At 45.1% G+C, this 26,948-nt stretch overlaps 1 protein-coding gene across 9 annotated transcripts in view; it reads right to left on the bottom strand.

The window, feature by feature from the left end:
- BRPF3 (bromodomain and PHD finger containing 3) overlaps positions 1-26,948 on the bottom strand; it is a 47,997-nt gene that overhangs the window by 7,876 nt on the left and 13,173 nt on the right. For 3 of the 9 annotated variants that reach the window (XM_073320282.1, XM_073320281.1, XM_073320274.1), the window contains exons 3-11: positions 26,071-26,220; positions 23,936-24,134; positions 22,005-22,136; positions 19,962-20,090; positions 19,255-19,567; positions 17,227-17,496; positions 15,204-15,707; positions 11,407-11,503; positions 2,857-2,954 (exon numbers count right to left, since the gene is read on the bottom strand). In XM_073320282.1, coding sequence (XP_073176383.1) covers positions 2,857-2,954; positions 11,407-11,503; positions 15,204-15,707; positions 17,227-17,496; positions 19,255-19,567; positions 19,962-20,090; positions 22,005-22,136; positions 23,936-24,134; positions 26,071-26,220 — 1,892 coding nt within the window. The remainder of the gene's footprint in view (positions 1-2,856; positions 2,955-11,406; positions 11,504-15,203; positions 15,708-17,226; positions 17,497-19,254; positions 19,568-19,961; positions 20,091-22,004; positions 22,137-23,935; positions 24,135-26,070; positions 26,221-26,948) is intronic. The other 6 variants (XM_073320276.1, XM_073320275.1, XM_073320277.1 and 3 more) reach the window with 6 other exon arrangements.

The raw sequence follows: 26,948 nt of genomic DNA, 5'->3' as shown, positions 1-26,948 counted from the left end.
ACAGCTGAGAAGGCGATAAGTGCTTTTCCTCCTGATCTCATTTCCCAATACAACATATTTAACAGCGGTGCTTCAGTTAAAGTTTTATTAAAAGCTCAGTTCGGTGATTTAGAAACACACACATCTAAAAAACATAACGGTTGAGAAAAAGGGAATGCTAAGACCTGTAGCTGACTTCAACTGCAGTTGTGGGGGCTCAACACCTCAGAAAATCAAGCCCTATGTGACTTCTAAGCAGGACTTTGTCACTGAATTTTTTCAGAAGAGTCACTGGGTGATAACAGTAGTGCATGTAGTGTGGCGGCAGCTGGAATAGTTCTGAACAGAAGAGCCACCAAAGCAGGGGATACTTTTGTAAACACCAGTACAAATACCGGGCGACGTTCACTCTTGTGCAAAGAGCAGGCTCAAAGCATTTCACACCACTTCAACCTTCAAAATCGGGTTGAAGTGTCACTTTAGTGCAGGGGTGAATTCCATTCATAACAAGAAGGGGAAAGATGCGGTTTGACCCCTTTTTAATTTTTTGAAAGGAGAGAAAAGAGGAATATTAGGCTTGTCTTCATGATCAACTGGTTTGCAGCAAGCTGGGACACGAATCTATGCCGCACTAGCCTACCACAGACCAGCCATCTGTGCGCACCCTGCTGACGCACATTAATGTTTAATTAATGCTCTTTGATCTAGTCATCTTTGAAACGGGACTAGATCAAAGCACACTAAATAACTGTTAATGCACATCAGCAGGGTCCACACGGACAATTAGTCCACAGCAGTCTAGTGCGGGGTAGATTCACATCCCAGCTTGCCGTAAAATAAATGGTTGTATAGATGAGAACATAAGAATAGCCATACCGGGTCAGACCAAAGATCCATCTGGCCCAGTATCCTGTCTTCCGAGAGTGGCCAATGCCAGGTGCCCCAGAGGGAATGAACAGAACAGGTAATCATCAGGTTACGTCCTTAGTTGTGTTTTTATATGCAATGCAGGGTTTAGGGGAGTTCTTGCTTCCTGCTGTTGAAAGGAACCAGCCAAAATGACTTGAGATACTTGAGGTTGGATACTCAATGGTCCAGAGCCGTCAAACAACGGCAGAGGTGCTTCAGAGGGTCAAAAGTCTTAAGAGCTGGGGAGTTTCTCACGGCACTCATACCGGAGGCAAAAGACACAGGAATGATAATCCTGCACTGATGATTTCATTACAGAAATATTAACCCCCATTATAAAACTGCAGAAACTCTGGCACAGAGAGGTGAAGTGACTTGCCCTAGATGGCACAGCAACTCAGTGGCAGAGCTAGGAGGAGAATCCAGGGGTTCTACCTACCAGTTACCAGCTCTACCAACTAGACACAGTCTCCTCCATTTAAGATGTTGTTTTATACGCTACTTCTTTGTGTTGCCACGGTGGTGTGGCTGGGCTTCCAGCCAATCACACAGCCCATGGTTTTACTGTGCACCTCACAGTGAGGTTTATTCAGCTATTTTACCACCTAAGCCACGAAAACCTCTACAATATCAAAAGTTGTGAACATTAAAACAAAACAACCCCCACAAAACACTCACGGAAGATCTCGTAATCGATGGGTCCCATGGCAAAAGCCCAGCCTTATTAATGCTATGATAATATATATAGTCAGGCTTGCAAGATCAGAGCCTCTTAATTCATAGGGTCACCACAACTCCCTTCTCATAGCCTAAATTGCAACCCCAACCACATGCCTGAATCAAGAGACACCTTTCACATAGAAACACTGATCAGATTCAGTTCTAGAGTAAATTGGTGTAGCTCCCCTAAAATCAAATCATCAGAGATTAATTTGACCCTGTAAGCCCCAGAACAAAATTATAACGGGTTAAATCCACCCCTAGTGAATCTCTACTGAAATCACTGAAGTTTCACTATGGATGAATCTGCACCACTGTTCAGACAGCAGGATTTTTTTCAATGGAGTACAAACACGCAGGCTATTCTGCTGTCACGTATCTGGCTGCTTAATCCCTGCAGGGAATGTCTAGCTCAGGTTGATGGAATAAGATTAGCTACCATTTTTATCATAGCCAAGGCTGCAAAAGTTCCACATGGGGGACACATGACTAATCTGCTAGCTCCTGGCTTTTGAGAAGGAGTTTTAATTAATGTGAATTTCACAGGGTGAGAGAGTCCCTGCCCGAGGTGAACAGTCACTATACTGTAGAATGCAGACTATAGACTGCATTGGAAGTCAGAATGAATCAGAGAAATGCATACATAGGATGACCTAAATGAGGGTGAGATTGGGAAATATATGACGTATATTTTCTTTTGCTATCCCAAAGTGAGGTTAAAACACACAGAGCTCTCCCAGAGATTCAAACTTCCCCAGAAGTGGGCTCGCTCTGTAAAACTTATCTCAGCAGCAGTTTGCTGAGTGTACAATATCCTTGACAATAATCGTTTCCATTGAGCTAGGAGACAGAGTCCAGTGGCTATAAAGAAGGGGATAGATGTATAGTAGAGAGTTAAGATTCTGATCTCAGCTCCAGTAGTGTAAATCTGCACTAACTCCACTGACTGACCTCCGTACCTGAAACTGGAATCTGATCACTGGTGTGCTAGAAAACCAGAGAATTGCCTTGGGTAGTATTAGAAGAGTGTGGCTCCATGACACTGATGTATGGCACCCACTGACAAGGAAAGTAGTGACAGTGAACAGCTATAAAGTCATTTTCAGAGACGGCACTCCTTTTATTAGTATTATTTATTATTAGTATGATTTATTATATGTACGCCTCAGAGTCCCAATCACAAACCAGGACCCGTAGTGCCAGACTGTGCCTGCCCCAAAGAGCTTCTTCTGTAGACATTATTCTCACCTGAGCTGCTGTAATCAGAGTCTCCATTCACACCATCCAAGAAGGGGACCCGAGAAAGGGCTGGCTTCCCTCGACTACGTTTGGGAGGAGTCAAACCGCTGTTAAAAAGAAACAAAAAGTAGAGTGTTAGGGAAAGCAAGATTTCACTACAAAGCACAGCAGAGTTACAGGATTCTCCAGCTGTTTGGAAAATGCAGGGAAATTATTGGACTGATGCAATCTCGATATGAAAAGAACACTAAAGATCTACTTTCAGCAGGTCTCATTAAATGCTCCAGTAAAATTTGCCAATATATCTGCTTTGATATATTTTTGTGGGTGCAGTTAAGGAGACTTGCTGAACTTGAGGGAGAAACCCATCAAAGAAGTGTACACTAAGAGTCAAATCTACAACACTTAAACTCAACAAGTTTACCTGGTTTGTGTTTAGACACTGGAGCATAAAAGAGTAGCCAACCTCTTTGAAACCGATTCTAATGGATAAACAATAGGGCTCCAGTATCAGATTTTCAGGATCTCTTTTTCCTTGTTCTTTATTACCGAGAACATTTATGAAAACAGTAACCCTACAGCTGAAGAATTTAGTAACTCTTGATTTTTGTTCCCTAGCTGAAAATGTTCATTTGTAACATTATAGTAATTTCCTAGTAACCAATTATTTTAAAACAGTAAAGAGAACTGACCCTACATAGAATAATTGTATATGTTTTCCATGACGTATCAGGCTAATTTTCAACTCCTTGTTTTGTGTGCATCCCACAACTCTAACATCATTTTTGAGATGTGAATTACTTGTAATTATAATAAGCATTTACATAGCACTTTTCATCTTCAGACTGTATTATAAAACATTAACTAATCTTTACAATTCCGTTGTGAGCCAAGTAACATTTTTCCCATTTTATAGGTACGGAAACGGGCAAAAAAGGTGAAGTGACACTGAATTCCGGGCCACTGGTCCTGTTCTTAGACCACTGGACCATTCTTACTTCTTTAAGAAACTTCCAGTGGATACAGAAATATCTACCTAATCAGTATTAGAACTAATTATGAGCCCAATTCTCCCACTCTTGCTCACACTAAGTAGTAAGGTAACTCCCTTCTCTTCATGTGCCAATATATTTATGCCTGTATCTGTAATTTTCACTCCATGCATCTGAAGGAGTGGGGTTTTTTACCCACGAAAGCTTATGCCCAAATAAATCTGTTAGTTTTTAAGGTGCCACCGGACTCCTCATTGTTTTTGTGGATACAGACTAACATGGCTACCCCTCTGATACTAAGTAGCACCTTACTCTGTGAGTAGTTCCATTGGTTTCGATGTCCCATTAGCTTCATCAGGACGACATATGGAACAAGAGTCTACTCAACCTAACTAGAAGTGGCAAAACTGATTTAGATCATATTATTAGCAGGACGCCCCCTACAAGGGCTGATGAAAAGGTGCACCTCACAGGGAGAGTACTTGGAGGCACTATGCCTCAGAGAGGCACAACATCTAGGGTTGCCAACTTTCTACTTGCACAAAACTAAACACCCTGGTCCTGCCCCCTACCCCGCCTCTCCTCTGAGGCCCTGCCCCCTGCTCACTTCATTCCCCCTCCCTCTGTCTCTCACTCTCCTCACCCTCCCTCACTCGCTCATTTTCACCGGGCTGGCTCAGGGGGTTGGGGTGTGGGAGGGGGGGCGGGCTCTAGGCTGGGGCCAGGGATGAGGGGCTTGGGGTGCAGGAGGGGGGTCCGGGCTGGGGGGGTGGAGCCAAGGGGTTCAGAGTATGGGAAGGGGCTCTGGGTTGAGGCAGGGTGTTGAGGGAGGAGGTATGGGCTCTGGGCTGGGGGTGCAGGTTCTGGGGTAGGACCAGAAATGAGGGGTTCAGGGTGCAGGAGGGGGATCCAGGCTGGGGCAGGAGTGCAGGGGGTGTGAGGGCTCCAGCTTCGGATGCAGGCTCTGGGGTGGGCCGGGGGATGAGGGGTTTGGAAGGTGCTCCTGGCTGGGACCAAGGGGTTTGGAGGGCAGGAGAGGGATCAGAGCTGCAGCAGGGGGTTGGGGAGTGTGTGTGTGTGTGTCAGGGGTGCAGACTCCAGGCGGCGCTTACCTCAGGCAGCTCCCAGAAGCAGCAGCATGTCCCCCCTCTGGCTCCTACATGGAGAGGTGGCCAGGCGGCTCTGCGCACTGCCCCATCCTCAGGCACCGCCCCCACAGCTTCCATTGGCTGTGGTTCCTGGCCAATGGGAGCCGTAGAGCTGGCACTTGGGGCGGGGGCACTGAGCGGACCCCCTGGCTGCCCCTACGCCGAGGAGTCGGAAGGGGGCCGTGCTGCTGCTTCTGGGAGCCGTGCAGAGCCATGACAGGCAGGGAGCCTGCCTTAGCCCTGCTGCACTGCCAACTGGACTTTTAACAACCCAGGCAGTGGTGCTGACTGGAGTCACCGGGGTCCCTTTTCGACCGGGCATTCTGGTCAAAAACCAGACACCCAGCAACCCTCAACATCTGAGAAGTATGGGGAATAAGCAGGAAGAACTAGAAGTATGGGGAAATAACAGGAAGAATTAGAAATGCTAGTGAATAAACACAACTATGACATAATTGGCATCACAGAGACTTGGTGGGATAATACAAATGACTGGACTATTCGGATAGAAGGGTACAGCTTGCTCAGGAAGGACAGGCAGGGAAATAAGGCAGGAGATGTTGCCTTATACACTTGGACTGAGGTTGAGATGGCAATAGGAGATAGACTTGTGGAAGGTCTCTGGGTAAGGATAAAAGGTGTATAAAACAAGGGTGATGTCATGGTAGGGGTCTACTACAGGAAGAAGAGGTGGATGAGGCTTTTTGAAACAACTAACAGAATCATCCAAAGCACAGGACCTGGTGGTGATGGGGGACTTCAACTACCCAGACATCTGTTGGGAAAATAACACAGCAGGGCACCAATTAACCAACAAGTTCTTGGAATGTATGAGAGACAATTTTTTGTTTCTGAAGGTGGAGAAAGCTACTAGGGGAGAGGCTGTTCTAGATTTGAATTTGACACATGGGGAGGACATGGCTGAAAATCTGAAAGTGGAAGGCAGCTTGGATGAAAGTGATCATGAAATGATAGAGTTCATAATTCTAAGGAATGGTAGGAGGGAAAACAGTCCTGTAAAGATAATGGATTTCAAGAAGGCAGACTTTAGTAAACTCAGGGAGTTGGTAGATGAGATCCCATGGGAAGCTAGTCTAAGGGGAAAAACAGTTCAAGAGAGTTGGCAGTTTTTCAAAGAGATATTAGCAATGGCACAAGAGCAAACTATCCCACTGCGTAGGAAAGATAGGAAGTCTGGCAAGAGACCACGCTGGCTTATCCTTTAATGATCTGAAACTCAAAAAAGAGTCCTATAAAAAGTGGAACCTAGGTCAAATTACAAAGGATAAATATAAACAAATAACACATGTATGCAGGATCAAAAATAGAAAAGCCAAGGCACAAACCAAGATTTAACTAGCTAGAGATAAAAAGGGTAACAAGAACACATTCTACAAATACACTAGAAGCAAGAGGAAGACCAAAGACAGGGTAGGCCGGTTACTCAGAAAGGGGAGGTGGGGGGGGAAGCAATAACAGAAAATGCGGAAATGGCAGAAGTGCTGAATGACTTTTTTGTTTCAGTTTTCTCCAAAAAAGTTTAATAGCGATCGAACGTCTAACACAGTGAAAGTGAGGTAGGATCAGAGGATAAAATAGGGAAAGAACAAGTTAAAAATTACTTAGACAAGTTAGATGTCTTCAAGTCACCAGGGCCTGATGAAATATGTCCTAGAATATTCAAGGAGCTGACTGAGGAGATATCTGAGCCATTAGCAATTATCTTCAAAAAGTCATGGAAGACAGGAGAGATTCCAGAGGAATGGAAAAGGGCAACTATAGCGCCCATCTATAAAAAGGAGAATAAGAACAACCCGGGGAATAGACCAGTCAGTTTAACTTCAGTACCCAGAAAGATAATGGAGCAAATAATTAAGCAATGAATTTGCAAACACCTGGAAGATAATAAGGTGATAAGTAACAGCATGGCTTTGTCGAGAATGAATCGCGTCAAACCAATCTGATAGCTTTCTTTGACAGGGTAACAAGCCTTGTAGATGGGGGGAAGCAGTAGATGTGGTCTATCTTGACTTTAGTAAGGCTTTTGATACTATCTCGCATGACCTTCTCATAAACAAACTAGGGAAATACAACCTAGATGGAGCTACTATAAGGTGGGTGCAAAACTGGTTGGAAAACCGTTCCCAGACAGTAGTTATCAGTGGTTCAGTCAAGCTGGAAGGGCATATGAAGTGGGGTCCCGCAGCGATCAGTTCTGGATCTGGTTCTGTTCAATAACTTCATCAATGATTTAGATAATGGTATAGAGCAGTGGTTCTCAAAGCCAGTCCGCCGCTTGTTCAGGGAAAGCCCCTGGTGGGCAGGACCGGTTTGTTTACCGCTGCGGGAAGGGCGGCCAGCATGTCTCTTGGCCCGCATCACTTCCTGCAGCCCCCATTGGCCTGGAGTGGTGAACCGTGGCCAGTGGGAGCCGCGAAGGGCCGAACCTGCGGAAGCGGCAGGTAAACAGACTGGTCCGGCCCGCCAGGGGCTTTCCCTGAACAAGCGGCGGACTGGCTTTGAGAACCACTGGTATAGAGAATACACTTCTAAAGTTTGCAGACGAGTTGTTGCAAGTGCTTTGGAGGATAGGATTAAAATTCAAAATGATCTGGACAAACTATAGAAATGATCTGAATTAAATAGGATGAAATTCATTAAGGACAAATGCAAAGTAGTCCACTTAGGAAAGAACTATCAGTTGCACACATACAAAATGGGAAATGACTTCCTACGATGGAGTATTGAGGAAAGGGAGCTGGGGGTCATAGTGGATCACAAGCTAAATACGAGTCAGCAGTCAACACTTGCAAAAAAAGCAAACGTCATTCTGGGATGCATTAGCAGGAGTTTTGTAAGCAAGACGCAAGAAGTAATTCTTCTTCTGCTTAGGCCTCAACTGGAGTATTGTGTCCAGTTCCGGGCACCACATTTCAGGAAAGATGTGGACAAAGTAGAGAAAGTCTAGAGAACAGAAACAAAAATTATTAAAGGTCTAGAAAACATGACCTATGAGGGAAGATCGAAAAATTGGGTTTGTTTAGTCAGGAGAAAAGAAGACTGAGAGGGGACATGATAACAGTTTTCAAATACATAAAAGGTTTTTACAAGGAGGAGGAAGATAAATTTTTCTTGTTAACGTCCGAGGATAGGACAAGAAGCAATGGGCTTAAATAGCAGCAAGGGCAGTTTAGGCTGGACGTTGGGAAAAACTTCCTAACTGTCAGGGTAGTTAAGCACTGGAATAAATTGCCCAAGGAGGTTGTGGAATCTCTGTCATTGGAGCTTTTTAAGAGCAGGTTAGACAAACACCTGTCAGGGATGGTCTAGATAATACTTAGTCCTGCCATGAGTGCAGGGGACTGGACTAGAAGACCTCTCGAGGTACCTTTCAGTCCTACAATAAAATTCTATGATCTGCTGTGGGAAGTAACTCACTACACCCCCTGTCAAGGTTCCTCCCCAACTCTGAACTCTAGGGTACAGATGTGGGGACCTGCATGAAAACCTCCTAAGCTTACTTTCACCAGCTTAGGTTAAAACTTCCCCAAGGTACAAATTAATTTTATCCCTTGTCCCTGGATCTCCACTGCCACCACCAAACTCTAACTGGGTTTACTGGGAAACGTAGTTTGGACACGTCTTTCCCCCCAAAATCCTCCCAACCCTGGCACCCCACTTCCTGGGAAAGGTTTGGTAAAAATCCTCACCAATTTGCATGGGTGACCACAGACCCAAACCCTTGGATCTGAGAACAATGAAAAAGCATTCAGTTTTCTTACAAGACTTTTAATAGAAGTAAAGAAATCCCCTCTGTAAAATCAGGATGGTAGATACCTTACAGGGTAATTAGATTCAAAACATAGAGAATCCCTCTAGGCAAAACCTTAAGTTACAAAAAAGACACACAGACAGGAATAGTCATTCTATTCAGCACAGTTCTTTTCTCAGCCATTTAAAGAAATCATAATCTAACACATACCTAGCTAGATTACTTACTAAAGTTCTAAGACTCCATTCCTGGTCTATCCCCGGCAAAAGCAGCATACAGACAGACACAGACCCTTTGTTTCTCTCCCTCCTCCCAGCTTTTGAAAGTATCTTGTCTCCTCATTGGTCATTTTGGTCAGGTGCCAGCAAGGTTACCTTTAGCTTCTTAACCCTTTACAGGTGAGAGGATTTTTTCTCTGGCCGGGAGGGATTTTAAAGGGGTTTACCCTTCCCTTTATATTTATGACACCCCCTTAATACCACCCTCATGGATGGACCCATTACTTTGCTAAGCCTCTACCCTCCTTGTCCTTTTGCTCCTGCAGGGATGGAAGTCAGAAGCAATCCGCAAGCTCCCTGAAATTGTGGCCAGCCCTAACCTGCCACACATGGTGTGTGTGCAGGAAAGTGTCTTTGTGTTCCTTCCAATGCAGTCATGTGAGGATAGGGCACAATCCAGCCTATAAGCAGTGGTGACGGGGCGGGGAGAGGGATGGCTAACATTCTGCTCATAGGCTATAGACTGTTTTTACAGCTTGCTCCCTCAGACCTTCCGAAATATTTGCCAAAGAAATTCAAAAGATCAGTGAGTACTGTGGACTATCTTTCTGCAAAATTGGGCTTTAAAAACAATCCTATTTGTGAGTTACAAGAGCATCTAAGAAATTTGTGTGAATTTGCTTTTCAGAATCTTTTTTATTAAAAAAGAAATGTATAAATCCAGACCGAGTTTGCTCTTGGGTTCAAATGGGTTATGTTAATTTCAGACCAGAATTAATTTCTGTTGACAAGCTGTACGCCTCTAAACACAGGTTCATAGTTGAAACACAAATCAAATCTTAGCTACAACAGCAAAATTATAGGTATCTGTTGACAGGTAACATTTTGGAACACGATGTAGCTCCTAGCGCAAAGTTTGCATCCTAAAAATGTTCCTGTGACTCTGTGCCTCAGTGGAATAGTTTATTAAGGGAAAACCATCATGATCAGTTTTAAATTGTAGCCCCAGTTCTGAAAAGGCATGTTTGTGGGGAGAGTCTTATGCCCTTAGAGACCAAATAAAATTGCAGGATCGGAGCCTTGCATGGCTAAATGAGTATTTTCTTAGGAAGGAAGGATGGCCTAGTGCAGTGTTTCTCAGCTGGTGGGTTATGATCCCAAAGGTGTCACATAAGACAATCGGGGGTTGTGAGATGTTGAGGATATAGAAAATTTTATTAAATCTAAAACAAAGGAAATCTCGCTTCGCCACTCACACATCTCCTCCTTCAAGGTCAAGCATGATCTGGATAATCACCATTATCATTGCTACCTGAAAACGTTACACTTCAAATGAGGAAGTCACCAACCTGAAAAAGTGATTAGGGCTCTGGGCTGGGACTCACAAGACCTGGGTTCAATTCTTTGCTCTGACACAGACCAATTGTGTGACCTGGGGCAAGACACTTATCTAGCCTCTCTCAGTTCCCCATCTGTAAAATGGGAACACTACCTTCCTACCTCACAAGGGTGTTGTGAGGGAAAAATCTATCAATGACTGTGAGGTGCTCAAATTGTGAGCAGGGCGGTGTGACAGACAGAATCTATGGTCAGACTCCCAAAACAGAACAGTAATATCAATCATATCATATATACTTGTGTCTATGTCAACTTTTTCAGCCAAAAAGGGAGGTTGGGTGGTCAGTTTACAGACGAGTCAGTCCTGCCTGAGGTGCCCAGAATGGAAAAGAGAACATCTTCTAAGCACTTCTGAAGAAAGAGAGCAGCAGTGCTGGTAAGAGATAGGAGCGCATCTTCACCTCATGAGGGTTGGGCTGACCAGGTGGGACCTATGTTTCCCCAACTTTGGCTCTCTGGTAATGGATATACCTGTGTAAAAGCGGCTAGAGCATGTACATGCATATCAGGTGACATGAGTCTACTATACATCAGTACATCTAAAACATCAAACGCTGTCTTGGGATCTATGAACTGGCTTGAGAAGTATATCTGGAGTGTAAAGGGTGGAGGCTTTTGGCTCTCAGCCCCAACATTAATACAGAAGTTAAGAAACAATTTGAACAGGATTTCACATGGTGAAGTTGCCTTAGAGAGAAGGGCAAGGAAACTCAGTAAGAACATATAGGACTGACTTACACTAACGTTTAGTTCGCAAAAAGCTGGGGTGCCAATCTACCACGCACTAAGTGTCTGTGTGGACCCTACTGCTTCACACTGACAGTGCAGTCAGTCCCTAGAGCACTTTGATCCATTTCAATTTCTAAGCGGGATAGATCAAACCACCCTACGGAACATTTAGCGCGCAGCAGTGGGGTCCATGCAGACATTTGGTGCACGGCAAGCTAGTATGGGGTAGATTTACACCCCAGCTTCGTGTTCGTGTGTAGACAGTACGTATTCTGAGGAAGGGCTCAGCGAAGGGGACTTACCTACAGGCTTCAAATGCCAGCCCACTGCCAAGGCCAGAGCTGCACTCCGAGTCAGACCCGCTTTCCGTATGTTTCCCAAAGCCGTTGGTCACTCCTGCTGAGAAGACACAAAAGAATCAGCCTAAAGGCCTGGTTTGCCTCTCCAGGACCCAAGGATGCTTGAAGGGGGAGCCCCAGAGACACCGCAACCTGCTCAGGAGCTGTCACCCTAATGCTCTAGACCCTGCGAATCATACCGATAGCCAGATATTCCCACCACTCTTTTTTTTAAAAATATCTTATTTAACAGCAAAGTGAATGCTAAACTCAGTTCCCCAGACCCAGCAACAGCCAACAGGTATCTACTAAAACGGCATTTTTCCTTAACTATTTGGAACAATGGTTTAGCTTCAAACAAGGGGTCGTGGTCACCGTACTCACTGGTACATTTCTCCGATCAGTTTCTAACTGTTGATGAGAGAGCACTTCTTGCCCACCTTCCCTCTCCCCAGCACCTGCTCGTCTGTAACTCACTGGGATTACTGGAGGCAAGGCCTCTTGTCTGGACAACCAAACACCTGTTCTGGATAAATGAAGTGCTTTATTTACTGACCACTAGACAGGTTGAAGAATGACACACGCAAATCCTGGGAGCACTGATTGACTGCTGAGTCTGACCCAAGGCTAAAAGTGAAAACAGGGCCTCTCGCCTCTGTTCCCTTGTAAAGCAGCAGTACCCCCACATTTCATACAAAGGAGTCCCCTACGGAAGACCAGCGTGGGGTACAACTAGCAAAGCAGAATCAGAGGAGAGCTGAGGCAAACAAATCATCTGCTTCTTCTGGGGCTGTCTGAAAAGAAAATGAGCAAGAGTCCAGTTTTAGCATCAGGCTGTCACATGTGCCAATTAGTCAATGCACCCAGGATTTTCAAGCTCAGATCAACAGCTTGCCCATCAGTCTTATGGTGCTTTACAAAGGTGATTGAGCAATATTACCCCACTTTAAGGATGGGGAAACGGAGGCAGAGAGAGGCAAAGTAGTTTGCTCACTTTCACACAGAAAGTCAGTGGCAGAGCTGGGAACTGAACCCCAGAATCCTGACTCCCAGTCTGGTGTCATATCTGCTGGAACACTGATGGTAACTCATTCTGGCTACAACTAACAACCACAAGGATAATTGTGGGGTTTTTTGCTAGAAAACCAAATCTGAGATCTAGAAAATGTCACCTTCGATAAAACCTGCTACCTTGGATTTCTGGATTTCCAGTGCATAGTTCACTTGAATAAGCTAGAGAGTAAGGAAGCAAATTCTCCACAGGTAGACGAAATCTCCCTCTACCATCTTTCTCTCAGGCCATTTCAAATGTCACTTTAACAATGAAATGGAATATTTAAACTTATTCCTCTGAACTCTAATATCCGAAGTTGGAAACACTCCCTAAGCTGCCCGGTTTTTCATTCTATACAATTACAGAATTTATCAACTCTACAAAACACAACCCGCATTGCAGGGACGTGGCGTTCTCTGATAAATAAACACAAATGTAGGATCATCTTTCAGCTTACAGATGAAACCATAGGTTTCAGAGTGGTAGCTGTGTTAGTCTGTATCAGCAAAAAGAACGAGGAGTCCTTGTGGCACCTTAGAGACTAACAAATTTATTTGAGCATAAGCTTTCGTGGGCTAAAACCCACTTCATCAGATGCACGCAGCGGAAAATACAGTAGGAAGATATATATACACATAGAGAACATGAAAAAATGGGTGTTGCCATACCAACTATAATGAGAGTAATCAGGTAAGGTGAGCTATTATCAGCAGGAGAAAAAAAACCTTTTGTAGTGATAATCAGGATGGCCCATTTCCAACAGTTGACAAGAAGGTGTGAGTAACAGTAGGGGGGAAAATAAGCATGGGGAAATAGTTTTACTTTGTGTAATGACCGATCCCTTCCCAGTCTTTATTCAAGCCTAATTTAATGGTGACACAAGGAGACACAAACTCCAAAGAACAGACAGGGACACACCTAAAGTGAATGGCCAGTGAGGGCTTACAGTTCCCCTCCGAGGCTGAGCACCATCATAAGAGATGCATTCCATGGATACCAGAAGCAAAATTCAGTACTGGTGTTAGCAGGTGCAACTCCATAGACTTCACCTGGACTGCATCTGGCTCTAGGTACCAGGTCACACAAGTTTCCAACCAGGCTGTCAGAATTCTAACAGGAACAAACGGGACACTTCAGAGTTGATCACCCGTATGCCTGTGTCAGTGTCACTACAATCTCTGAGCCACAAGAAACACATTTCCGGGAGACATCTGGTTCTAGTAACACAGGTCATGCTGACCTATACGCTTCAGCAGTAATGCAAACCCTGTACGCTACTCACACTCCCAACATTAAGATAAATCAGCCAGTTTTGAAGTTGGGGAAGGGACTGGATCTAAAAAGCAACATTTCAGCTCCTAGGAAAAAGAAGTAAATGCCCGTTCAGCAGTGAACGTCCTGATATCCTACCTCACTTTCTCTTCTTTCTTAATTTCATCCTCTTACTCTTAGCTAAACCTTAACCCACCTTGGACAGTTTTAAATCTTTTTCTCTGTCCTTTAAGTATCTGTAGATGGTTCTCATGTGTGCCCCAACAAGGAGTCACTGCTTAGACAAACTGTACTCAACTCATTTCTTTTAATCTTTCCTGATAAGTCAATTCCACCATTCTGATTACTTTTCTCTAAACTCGCTCCAATTTGTTAACGTCTTTCTGGCTGTGAGATGTCCTTGAATGATTGCAATATTCCAGGTGTGAGCTCACTAAAGTCTTACAAACAGAGGTTACTCTTATCTCTCTGCCCTGTGATGCTTCTGAATATGCAGCCCAAAATCACATTGACTTTATTTGCCGTCTGATCTCTTTCCAGGTTTCCTCCTGTCAGTCATTATTTCTGCTTTGAATTGTTTTCACTCAGGTGTTCCCGCACACTTGGCAGCATCCTAAATTTGATCTAATTTAGTATTTCCTACCCACATTTTGAACCTCTAAAAGGGCCCTTCTTATTTTTCTCTTCTTGCCAGTTTTTGTCAGTTGGGACCATCTGTAAATTTAATTAAAATGAAGAGTAACGTAATAATGTCTCATCCAATGCCAGATACCATGCTGTGGAGAGCAGAGGCCCCTAAACCTATAGGGCCCCCTAGCCCATCATGTTCTCCCAGTAGGCACCTTGCAGAGATGCCAGGGCCTAAACAAGTCATCGCTGTGGTAGGGAACTCTCTACCCTAGGGGGTCCATCCATGTTCGGCTTTTAAGGCAGAGGGCAGTGCAGGAAAACATGCAATCCTAAGCCACCACTGGGGACTTCACTCTCCAGGAGTGTCAACCCGACACTTCTAAGAAGCACTGCGTTCAAAAGTAAACAAATCACCTGCTGCGATATTAGTGCCAGGCTCATTGGGAAGTGCAAGAAGAGATGCAGCCTTTGTTGAGTAAAGGGGACGCTTGCACACTTGCAAGCCACTCTGTCATGTTATTACCCCACCACCACTTCTCGGCTGCCTGCCGGAGTGCAATTCCTCTGGGTAGAGTCCTACCTAATCAGAGTTTTCCCTTACTTATTTAGCACTGGAGTCCTACGATGCCCACCAACCAGTTCAACAACCCCTTTGCAAGTGACTAAAGGAAGCAGTTGACCCGATGGAAGTTTGGAGACCATCTTTACAAAGGTAGCTGTGCCAGCTGGCCAAGAGAGTGGTGACCAGGCAGCCCTGCCCAGTCTAGCTCCAGACACCAGAGGAAGAAAAGCCCAGAGGAGTCACCTGTCTCTCCTGACTGCCTGGGGGATTTCTCGCCATCACTCGCGCTGCAGCTCCCACTCCGCAGCCGTTTCCGGGCTTGTCGTTCGCCCTCCGCGCTGGAGGGGGAAAGCTGTCCGCTCTGGCTGTGATCCTCTCCGTTCTCCAGGGGGCAGTCCAGGCCCCTCTGCAGCTTCACCCCATTCTTAGCTTTTTTAAAAAGGACAGACGTACGCCTGCCCACACCACTGAACGGGGGGCTGGCAGGAGCGTCCATGGCCTGAAGGGCCAGTCCGTTCAGCCCATTGTCACTGAGCAAGCGCTGGAAAGCATGGCTCTCCCTCTGTAGTGCCTTCTTATCGAAGAGCTCGCCCTCCGATTTCATCCGCTTCTGCAGTCTGTTCAAGGACTTGCTTTCACTGATGGGTTTGAGCGTTGGAGGGTCCTGCAGAGAGTCCAGCTCAGACAGGGATGGTGCGGGTCCCGTGGGCTCCAGGGTGGGGGGATGTGGGGGCTTGGTGTCATCTGCTAAAGAAAGAAAGAAAGAACCTGCTTGAACATTTTAGAAAGTGTTATTCCCAAAAATACTGATAGCAACTCTACCCCTTTCCTATGGCGGCAGGAAAGCCGTGGGCTCAAGTGATAACAGACGCCTGTCATTCTCCCTTACGGAAGGCACCCCGATAAAGATACAGGTCAGAAGTAGTGTCCCCAGATGGAGAGCAAGTCCATCTTCTTCCACACGAGATCCAGCTGCCATGTCAGTTGCATGCCTCATATCTCTACGGCCACTGTCTGGGTATTTTATTTCCAACGTATGAAAGAATAACCTCAGACAGTAAGACACAGCAAAGCTGGGGAGTGACAGATGTGAGACATTGGAAGTGTAGAAACTTCTAAAGACTATTATTTAGAGATATGCCCGACACTGTAGGCACAGGGATTATTCATAAACTTGTGCCTCTATAAATGTTATATGTATTTTTGTGAGCGAGGGATTGTATTTAAGCTCCATGGGGGGAGGGTTATCAAGCTTCCTCCAGGGACTAGGAACAGAGGGAGGTAATTACTGCAAATCCAGTAACAAGTAACTCCAGAGAAGTACCACCCCAGGGAGGAATTGCATAGACTGGTTCAGGCCAGGTTCGAGAGGGCAGCAGACCAAAAAAAGGGCTTTTGGTATAAAGGAGGAGACTGAACTGAGCCAGAGTGCCTCATTTTGAACCTCGAACTGACATGAAACTGTAACCAAGAGGGTAAAACTCCGCTGGAAAGGTATGAAGGACTTTGGGAACCTACCAGGGCTCCATCTGGAAGACAGGCTACACCTGGTAAGCATAACATGAGTGTAGACTGTATTGTTTTATGATCTGTTTTCTCTCAATTGCTTTTGTCTTAAAATAAAGGTACTGTGCTTTGTGAAAGCGAGCTAGTCAATGGTAACGCTGTCAGAGTCCCTGGGAGAGCACAAACCACAGGTGTTGAACTACGGTCAGACCTGCTGGGATAGCCATAGAGAGTAACAGGGGGACTGCAAGCCTAAATCCCCAGCCCGGAGAGAGACGGACCGGGGTCCCCCCCATACAGCAATGATGGCTGGAGATCTGAGACCTAAAGGAACATCCCTTGAGCAGACCATGGGAGGGGGCAGAGGTGCAGTGAAACCCAACCTGTGACATACTCCTCCAACCTCTCCTTTCATACTCTTCCAACCTTTCCTGAAAGGCTCATAACCCCATTCCCAATTCCAATCCCTCAAAAGATACAATCCCGGCAGCAGAAATCCATGGCCTATGCCAATTGATAAAGTGCCATGAAATATCAGGAAGGTTTCTGATGCCCTACATCCCTTGGACAGCCTGCTCCAGTTTTCAAAATTCATTACATGTGGCCCATACCTCTTTCTAATACAATAAACGCACTTTCCCAGCACACAGATGAATGATACAATCATCTAGTCAGTCCTCTGCAATCCCCAACAGGTCTCCCTTCCTGCCCAGGCTGCAGTGCTCTCCATTTCCCTTGGAGACCGGCTGAAACCTCTCACCTTTCTCCCCGTCATCGTCCTGGTCTCCCCTTAGCGTTTTGTCCAGACCCTCCTCCCGCGAGACAGGCTCTCCATTTGGCATGGTCTTGTTCTGTTGCTGGGCCAGCTTTTGCCGGATGGAGTTGATCTCACGTCTCAAGAGCCGGATGCGTCGGGTCCGGGCGCCGCTGGATCGCATGGTGCTCACCATGTCCAGCTTCTCCAACAATTCCTTCAATTGCGCCTCCAGGGAAAGGTGAGCCCGATTCTCGGGGAGGAGAATATTGTCCACTGCACCAAGAAGAGAAGCAATATTAAGAAGTGATTGCTGACATCTCGTGTACTCGAAGAGTGAAAGAAAGGCGCTCTGTTCCTTGGAGGAGGAAATTCCACTGTATCCAAACCAACCATTGCAAGTCCACAGCCATGCATCTAGCTATAAGGATAATTAAACACTGGAACAGGCTTCCAAGGCAGGTTGTGGAATACCTGTCATTAGAGGTTTTTAAGCACTGGTTAGACAAACACCTGTCAGGGCTGGTCTAGGCCCTACATTTCTATGATTCTATGATTCTTCTTATCAATGCTATTTGCAAACGCTATGCCACTGGTAGAGGACTGAAGAATTCTCAGGGTCAGATTCCAAGAGGGATGCATCCTTTAGGAAGCAGATTACAGACAAAGAGAGAGCTCCATGGGAGGGATGGGAAGCAGTAATCTGAACTAAGTTCAGCAAAGCTATTTCGTACTGCATGGGGTTGGGAACAAATGCTACAGAGATGCAGATTCGTCCCATGGTGGTTTCTACAACTGAAGCAATCAGAAGTTCAGGGCGTGCCAGGAATAAAGGTCTCTGTGACAAGACTCTTTCTATGGTGTTTTCTGTATTCTGGGTCACAATATCACCATACCTATGCTGTCCCCTTGACAAAGAATTCCTCCCATCCCCCTACCTCAACTCCTTCAGAACATGCCAATTCTTTGGCTACCCAGATTGACTTTGTTGAGAGAAGGCATGTGGTCATTATGTCCAGTGCAAGGAGAAGGGTGAAATGAGGTTAGACTGGGCTGTCTGCAGTTGGGACTGAAAATAATCATAGAAATTAGAAATGGAAGACACCCTCACATTCCAGCTGCTGGCCAGTGCAGGATTGTCCCTACAATAAACTGCCCTACAACTGATGTCTCTGTGAGATGCACTGGAATACCTTTCCCATACATTTTAAATTCCAGTAAACCAGCCTCCCAACCTCGGTAGAGAGAGGGGAATGGTGGGCCAATTATATAAAGTACAAGACAGCCTAAACCTGTGTGAATTCATCTTTTCAAGGCTCTTTAAAAATACCCAATTTATAGTATAGCCATGGCACAGGGATTCCACAGCAAATAGTGAGCCTGTGGTCTTGTGGTCTGGGACTAAAGGGAGCTGGGTTCAGTACCCGGCTCTACCACAAACTTCCTGTGCGACCTTGGGCAAATCACTTAATCTTTCCATGCCTCAGCTTCCCATCTGTAAAATGGGGATTAAAAACATTTCCCTGACTCACAGGGAGTGTTGTGAGGATAAATTTGTGATTGTTAGATGCATACAGCCGGATTTGCAAAAGAGATCAAGGCCACATTTCCAAGTGCCCAGCCCCCCCGCAAATCAGGGCCAGCTTTTCCAAAGTGCTCAACAACCAGCAGCTCCCGTTGCAGCATTGCAGACTTTCAAAAGAGCTCAGCCCACTATGGGGCTCTTTTGAGAAGCTGGACACTTATTTAAGTCCCTAGAGAGGAGCTAAGATTGTTTGAAAACCTGTCTCTGGAAGTGGGTGTTAAGCTCATCTGAAATCTGGCCCTTAGAGCCTACAATAATGGGAGCCATATAAGTGCCTATAGAGGTAGACGGATGTGCCCAAATCTTACACCTCAAATGGTGGATACAGTTATAGCCCCAGCAAAGTAACATGGTCAGAATGATGGCTGGTCCTACACACAGAATCTAGGAGTCTGGCTTTTACTGGACTGTTTGCCAATCCTAAAACTAAACAGCTCAGGGAAACTCACCATCCTCCCAAGAAAAGCGATAAAAGTCTTCCGTTTTGGGTGACTCGGGCAGGTGAATCCCCACATCAGTGTCAAAGCCAATGTTTTCAGCCTGCCGTCGCGCATGGCGTAATATCGCTCCTCCAAGGTCTCTCAGCCGGACAGCTGCTCGGTGGAAAATCGTGTCTTTAGCATTATACCTCATGCAGTTGGTAACTATAAGGTTAAAGTCTTCCTCAAACTCATCCAAGGTTCGGTACAGGTGGGACTCCAGCTTCCGCCTCATGGTGGAAAAATCCATTGGATTGGAAATGAATTCCAGGTAATCTGGAACCTAAACATATAAAACCTGTACAATTACAAAAACCATTTACTAGCCAACCAGAGCGCATCCATCATAAGCACTCTTAATGTCCTTTCCACCTGCAGAAGGGATAGTGTCACCAATGCACACATACTCCACCCAGTTGAGCCAGACATGCCCCGGCTCTGCAGAATGAAATTACTTGACTGAGATGCTGAAGTAAGCTTCCTGAAAACAATGCCTAGGATACCCCATGTGAGCCTCCTTTAGAAATTCCTTAGCTCATGCAAACTGAGGACAAAGACGGTCTGAGCTCTCTCAAAACAATGCCCTGCCCCTGCCATTCATGGTCACTCATATGACACCATGTGAGCTTCCTCCCATCTTCAAAGCAGTGCCCTCAGCTTATAGGAAAGATACTTGCCTCATTCAGGTTAACAGGCTCTGCAAAAATCTGGGCCGGATCCTTCTCCTGCAGCAGGTCCAAAGTTGTGCGAAGCAGCACATTGAAAGGAGTCAGCTGTAACTCCATAGCAGCTTGTTGAACTTTGACCTGGGAATGGTGGAAAGGAATCACATGCAGTTATCAAAAATGTATTTCCCTTACTTCCGTTAAATTAAATTAAACCAGTTCCATTCACTGACGGCAAACTCAGACCTTTTTAAACTCGTTTCTGAAGCATGTTTGATCAAGTGCTTGTTTCTTCCGTTTGTAATGTAGAAATTAACAAAAATACCATGCAGTATACTGAGTCATATAGTGAAAGAAGTTGCCTTCTTACTGTCTTAACAAAAATAATTACAGGCCAAGTTTAATATCTGATACATCCTCTACCAGGGAACTAAACCTTGTAAACTGGGGCACTCCTAGTTAGTCTATCTCATAACACTAGAACAAGGTGAAACTCAACGAAATTAAAAGGCAACACATGTAAAAGTGATAACAGGGAACACCTTTTAATGCCCCACAAAGTAACTATGGAATTCCCAGCCTCAAAATATAAGATCAATTAACAGGATTAGTTTTTTTAAAAAGGATAAAAGATTTAGGCATTTTTTTATGAACAGCAACATCCAGAGTTACATTAGACAAAATAAATAAGTTATAAGGGATATAAACTCTCATGTTTCCGGCCATAAGCCAATCACTAACTAGAAGGATTCTAGAGGTAGGCTATTCAATAGTTGTCCATCAGAAGGTTTCCTGCTCCTTCCTCTGAAGCATCTACTACTGGTTGATTTCAAAGACAGGATAATGGACTAGATGGACAATTGATCTGATCTGATCTGGCTGTGTTTCTACTTCAAGGACGATGGAACTGAACGAAAAAATGTATTCCTCCTTTAATTTCTTAAGGTCTATGATATTACAATCCGCCTGTATGGTATTAAAATCACCAACTCAATGTCTAGGGAAAGGACTTCTACTTATGTGAGGCAAACTTAGCTAGGGCTGCCAAGCATGTATATTATATACATCTAAAAGCTGGGCTGAGAAGCAGTTCCAGCTACATATGTTTCTCCGTGGTAACTTTTCCTTTCCAAACTATACTGGAATTTCACTAAGCTGTTTAGGATGTAGTTACCTGTGATACAGACACATCAAGATAGCAAAAGCAAAAGGAAACAAACAAAGGAATGATTTTTTACCCTCCCACCCAAAGGATGTCAGCATTCACAGCAGAATAACCCCAATCCTGTAAGTCAGGAACAACATAAATAGGATGAACCAGTGCTGGCACCATCAGGAGATCTCAGTCAAAAAACGGATGGAGTCCAGTCAGCTGTCACGAGAAAGGATTCCCAACTGGACCAGCTTGTAAGCAAAGTAAATAATACAGAGACCAGGATGGAGAGTGTGAAAGAAATCTGACCACGCAGGCTGGTATAAGCTTGAAAAACTGCAAGGGCAAAAGAAAACTTTCCAGTTTAGTAAGTGGCCTAAGTTCAAAACTGCCTCTCTCACAAAAAAAAAACCACCTCAAGGTAAGACTTAGGAATCTTTCCCTTACCAAATGGAGAGGAGGAGGATTTAGGATCATTCTTGGTGTGACGGTTACCAAAATACTGGAATAAACATTAAAAAAGATCTATTTTCTGTTCCACAAGCATATGATCCATGCTCAGGACAGAAATAGCAGGGGTGTTGCATGCCATGATTCAAATGCATAGGTAGTTACATAAAGAAGCTTGCCCAGCACTTAACAGCACAGTGCCTGACTCTGCCCAGTGCTGTCAGTCAGCCTCTCCCTAGCACTGCAAGTCAGCAAGGGTCTGATTTGCAGAGGTATTGAGCATCTGTATCTCCCTCAGACCTCAATGGGAGTTGTGGGTGCTCAGCACCTCTCAAGGTCAGTACCTGTGCAAAGAGAAAAAGATTTAAGAAAAGCTGCTGTGTTTCCATTCCTCCTCCAGCTGCAAGTGGAGCGGCGCATGAGGCTGCAGGAAAGGCCCAGGATCTACCTACCTGTTCCCGTTTGAGTTTCTCCCTCTTACGGATCAGCTCAATGAGCAGCCGTGCTCTCTCCAAATCGTGCCGCAGTTTCTGCCAGTACTTCAGTTCCTCCTTCACTGCACTGGTCTTCTCATCCTGCTCCTTCTGTAAGGGGTAACAGTGGGATGAGATGAAATGCACATACAGACTTCTTGTGTTGTCTACTTTTCCCAAGTGTCTCGGCTCCCATACTCTTTCTCCTGTCTACTTCCATTTCTACTAGACCCCATCCATACTACAAAATCGACTGCGTTTAAGCACTATACTTAAGTAGCAGCCTGATCATGGTAAAACAGGCGTTTGGTCTTGTCTGTGTGGACAGGTCTAAACCAGGTTATAACCACATTCCAGAAATATGATCTAGTCCATGTTCAGTCGTACTCTCACTCCTTTCATATAAAAGTCATTATTATTTACACTACAACTAAACTTGATGACCCATTGTGCTAGGTGCTGTACATACTCTCTTAAGGTCCTTTTCAAGTAATGACAAGGATATACTGATGTATAAATGCTCACCTGAGACAACCAATAAAAGACAAACACAAAGGAAGTACGGATGATTTACATTTGTATAGTGTCTTTCACCCAGAAGCATTCATTTACAATGACTACTTACTGAAAACTGCTGAATCAACATATTAAGTAAATTTTGCACTCCCCTACCCTAGATTCATTAGTGTCAATTAAATTTTGCACTAGTCAGTCAGAAGTCACCACACAAATCAAATCTGTGATTTCCACTAAATATGGTAAATATATATGTGCACAATATACACAGTGCTCCACAAAGAAGTTTTACAGCATTCAGGAATCACTTGACTTCACCACCTCACCAGCTACCACTGATCTGGAACGCAGCCACTGTTTAACACTGCACATCAGTTCAGAAGAGGAAGCACAAAAGATTATATCAGATTATTATTTAAATAGGGCCATAAATGTGCATTGGAGGATTTGAAATTGAAGCCGCAGGAGGAATTACCCAAATTGGGATTCGGCTAGGATTCTGGAGCTAACACCTCTTGTCTTGTGAATGGGATCTTTAACAGCCACAATAAGACAGTGCTTGGTTTTATGATTCATCTGAAAGATGGTCTCACAAGCAGCACATCACACACCAGCACAATCCCAGGGCACTGATTCCATTCTGACTCACGAGGAAGAGTGCCACCCACTGAATCACCAACACCATTTGCTGCAGCACAATGGATCTCCCATTCAAGTACTAACCTGGCCTGACTCCTTGAGTGTACCAACAGAAAACAGCATAGATTAAGAAAGAGCACTCCTTCTCCATTGTAATTCCCTTAAAGAACAGGGTGTTTCTCTAGTTCTACCGCTATTACCCATTCCAAATCCCCAATTCAATACCCAGAACTCATCACCTGACTGCATCTCTGCCAGTGCTCAAAGTTGAATGACATCCTTCCAGTCTCTCCATCCTGCTCCCCTTTCCAGTTTACCCCAAACTTATTTCCCCATAGCTCTTTTGAAAGTCTGCAATGCTGCAACGGGAGCTGCTGGTTGTTGAGCACTTTGGAAAAGCTGGCCCTGATTTGGGCAGGGCCAGGCACTTGGAAATGTGGCCTTGATCTCTTTTATCCGGCTGTATGCATCTAACAATCACAAATTTATCCTCACAACACTCCCTGTGAGTCAGCGAAATGTTTTTAATCCTCATTTTACAGATGGGAGGCTGAGGCATGGAAAGATTAAGTGATTTACCCAAGGTCACATAGGAAGTTTGTGGTAGAGCCGGGTATTGAACCCAGTTCCCTTTAGTCCCAGACCACAAGACCACAGGCTCACTATTTGCTGTGGAATCCCTGTGCCACGGCTATACTGTAAATTGCGTATTTATGAAGAGCCTTGAAAAGATGAATTCATATTCCTTTTCTCACCCAGGCTGCTAGATCATGTGGTACTGGAACGAGGGGTGGTACCTGCTCTGCATTTCTTTGGGACTGCAAGTGAGAGTGGAGGCGCCGGATCAGAGGGACACCATTCCTCGCCTGGCGCTTCAGCAGCCAGTAGTTGTGTAGCCGCTGCATAAACTGGTTCTTCCTCTGGAGAGAGAGTCCACTGCAGATTTTATTCAACCTACAGGAAACAAACCAGATCAGCAAGCAGACTACCCCGCACATCAAAACAATCATCAAATTCTGTGGCCCACGATAGCACGTTAAGATCTGCTGCTGCAGTAACAGTGGTGCACAATTTTGCAATGTTGTGTCAATATGCGTAAGAACTGTACACATAATTCACGCCAGTCTGTGCCAATCTGGGGTCTTTCAGGTGTGAAGATAGCCATCTCTGCCTTCAGGAATGTATTGTTATTTTAACAGCAGCTCGGCCGGAGGCTCTTACCAAACAATAGTCATAGCAGGGTGAGAAGTATCCAATCACCAATTCAGCTCCAAGGGAGCAGTTAACTTTACTAGGGCTTGTCTACACTGGCAAATTTTGTCGCCAAAAACTGCCTTTTGGCGACAAAACAGCAAGAGTGTACACACTACAATGGGACTTTTGTTGCGAAAAATGCCCCGTTTTGGTGACAAAAAACTTCCACCCCTAGGAGAGACTTTTGTCTTTTCCCCTCCCTTTATTGTCGACAAAGAGCCAGTGAAGACACTGCTGATTGTTTTGTCGACAGAACTGGCAGTATACCACAATGCCTGCTCTAATTGCTCTGCTCAGTGTTTTGATCTCTGCTGCCCTGCAAGCATGCACCCCTCCCCTTTCAAAGCTCCAGGAAGTATCTGTGTGCTGCTCCGTTTGGGGAACAAACAAAGAGCAAATCATTGGCATGCACCTGGTCTGCCTGGCACTAGGCACACAGCTGCAGGCAGACTGCTGCTGCAGGGGGAAGGGGACAGACTGCTAGGCTGCCATCCCTCAACATGGAGAGCTCCCAGAGCTACTCATGATGCTGCTTTCTGCAGCTGAGGGAGAACTCGGAGAGAAACCCAAGATCTGCAGTGATCAGCTCTTCCTTCCCACAACACTGCACAGTGGGATACATACCCACGGTGCCTTGCTCACCCTGTCGATGATGGCGTCCCCGATGTGGACAGGATCTGTCGACAGAGGGAGCAAGTGTGAACTCCCTTGGGTGATTTTTGTTTTGTCGACTTCTGGGTGTCAACATAAGTTTTGTCAACAAAACTTGGTAGTGTAGACAAGCCCCTAGAGGCATTTAAGTTTCGCATTATTAAGCAAGGCACACTAGGGAACAAACTCAAATAGAGTCCCAGGATGATATTTTTAACCATTTAACAATTTTTAGGCCATTCCTGTGTTTGTACAGCACCCAGCATAATGGGGTCCTGGCCCATGACGAGGGCTCCAAGCTGCTATGATAATACAAATAATAAACAACACATGGTATCTGAGCAGGTTCCAACAGAACCTCTATTTAAATACATGGGGCATCTGGCTGCACTTTCCAAGATGCTAAAAGAAAATAGAGCACCATCCCCTGCTCCATGAGGGCGTCCTGGCCGAAATACACTAGGCCAAATTCGCAGCTGCAATGACAATGTTGCATTCAGCTCACTAAGCAGGATGCTTAGGAGCCATGAAGTGAGGACTCAAAACACAGTGGCTTTAGATCAATAGGAAGCTGCTTTCCATTGAGGCCCTCTTCACCCAGTGGCTTGCAACCAAGTCTGAAACTATTTTAAAGCCTGGTCACAGTCCAACATGGTTTATGTTTACACGTTGCGTGTTATAATTTGGTATAATTAGAGCTGGGTGACATTTTTCGGACTAAATTTTTTCTTGCAAATAAATACAGATTCAGGTCGATCAAAATATTTTGCGAATTTGTATCGGTTTTGGCAAATTATTTCGGTCAGGAAGAAAAAAAAGGAAAAATAATTTGGAAATGTCAAAATGCTTGGTGTTGAGATCGCCGAAACAGACCATTTCAATGTTTTACACTAGATTCCTGACTGAGGCGCCATTGGCTTTCATAAGGCCCAAGGTGGAGATGCTGCTTCCCTTATACCTATAACCCAGTGGTTACAGCACTCACCCAGAATGACCCTGGTTCAAATCTCTCTTCTGCCTGATGGGGCGCAGGGACGGGAACCTGGATGTCCCCCCTCTCAGGTGAGTGCCCTCATCACTGGACTCTGAGGCATTTGAGGGTAGGTCTCTCTCAGTCTCTCCTGTTGAAACTGTTCTACTTTGTACAAATAATTAAATATTCAGTGGAGCAGGGACTGAAATTCAGGTATCCCCTCCCCGCCACCGGGAGGAAGCCCTAACCATGTAGCTACCAAGTCACTCTTTCACTCCCTGGCCCAGTGAATATTTAGTTAATAGGAGAGATTGAGAGACCCACCCTAGAATAGCCAACAGCCCAGTGGTCAGGGTACAAAACTGGGAGGGGAAGACCTGGGTTCAAGTCCATGCTCCATACCAGGAAGAAGGATTTGCCAGCAGTCCCGAAGTCCCCTTGGGAATCCAGCCCCCTTTGCTTTTATTTTTTTTTAAACGGCTAAAAAGGCCCAAAAATCAAACGAAAACATTTTGTTCAACCCATAATGATTTTTTTTTCTTAATTGCCAGGCTTGGTGTTTGTTAAAGATCCCCTGGGAATGAGCTACAGTTTGGGCATAACTGCTGAAAAAATAACAACAGAAGCTAGTCCAATGAAAGATGTTACCGCACCCGCCTTGTCTCTCTCTGACGCTTCAACTGTGCCGACAACAACCGGGTGCAAAAATGGTGCTTGTTCCTGCTTCTGCAGAAGGTGTTTTGAACATGGTTGTTGCTAGCTGAAGTATGGACAAGTGTCTTCAGGGGGTGCAGTTTAAAGATTAAAGGGAAGACAGATGCTGGATGAACCCAGTCCTTAATACAAAAGACCTGGCCAATCCCAGGTATCCACCAGAGAGCATCGGTACC

The sequence above is a fragment of the Lepidochelys kempii genome, chromosome 21 (genome assembly GCF_965140265.1).
Source record: "Lepidochelys kempii isolate rLepKem1 chromosome 21, rLepKem1.hap2, whole genome shotgun sequence".
NCBI lineage: Eukaryota > Metazoa > Chordata > Testudines > Cheloniidae > Lepidochelys > Lepidochelys kempii.
The sequence above is the reverse complement of the archived record's forward strand: the minus strand, read 5'-3'. Positions and strand labels throughout refer to the sequence as shown.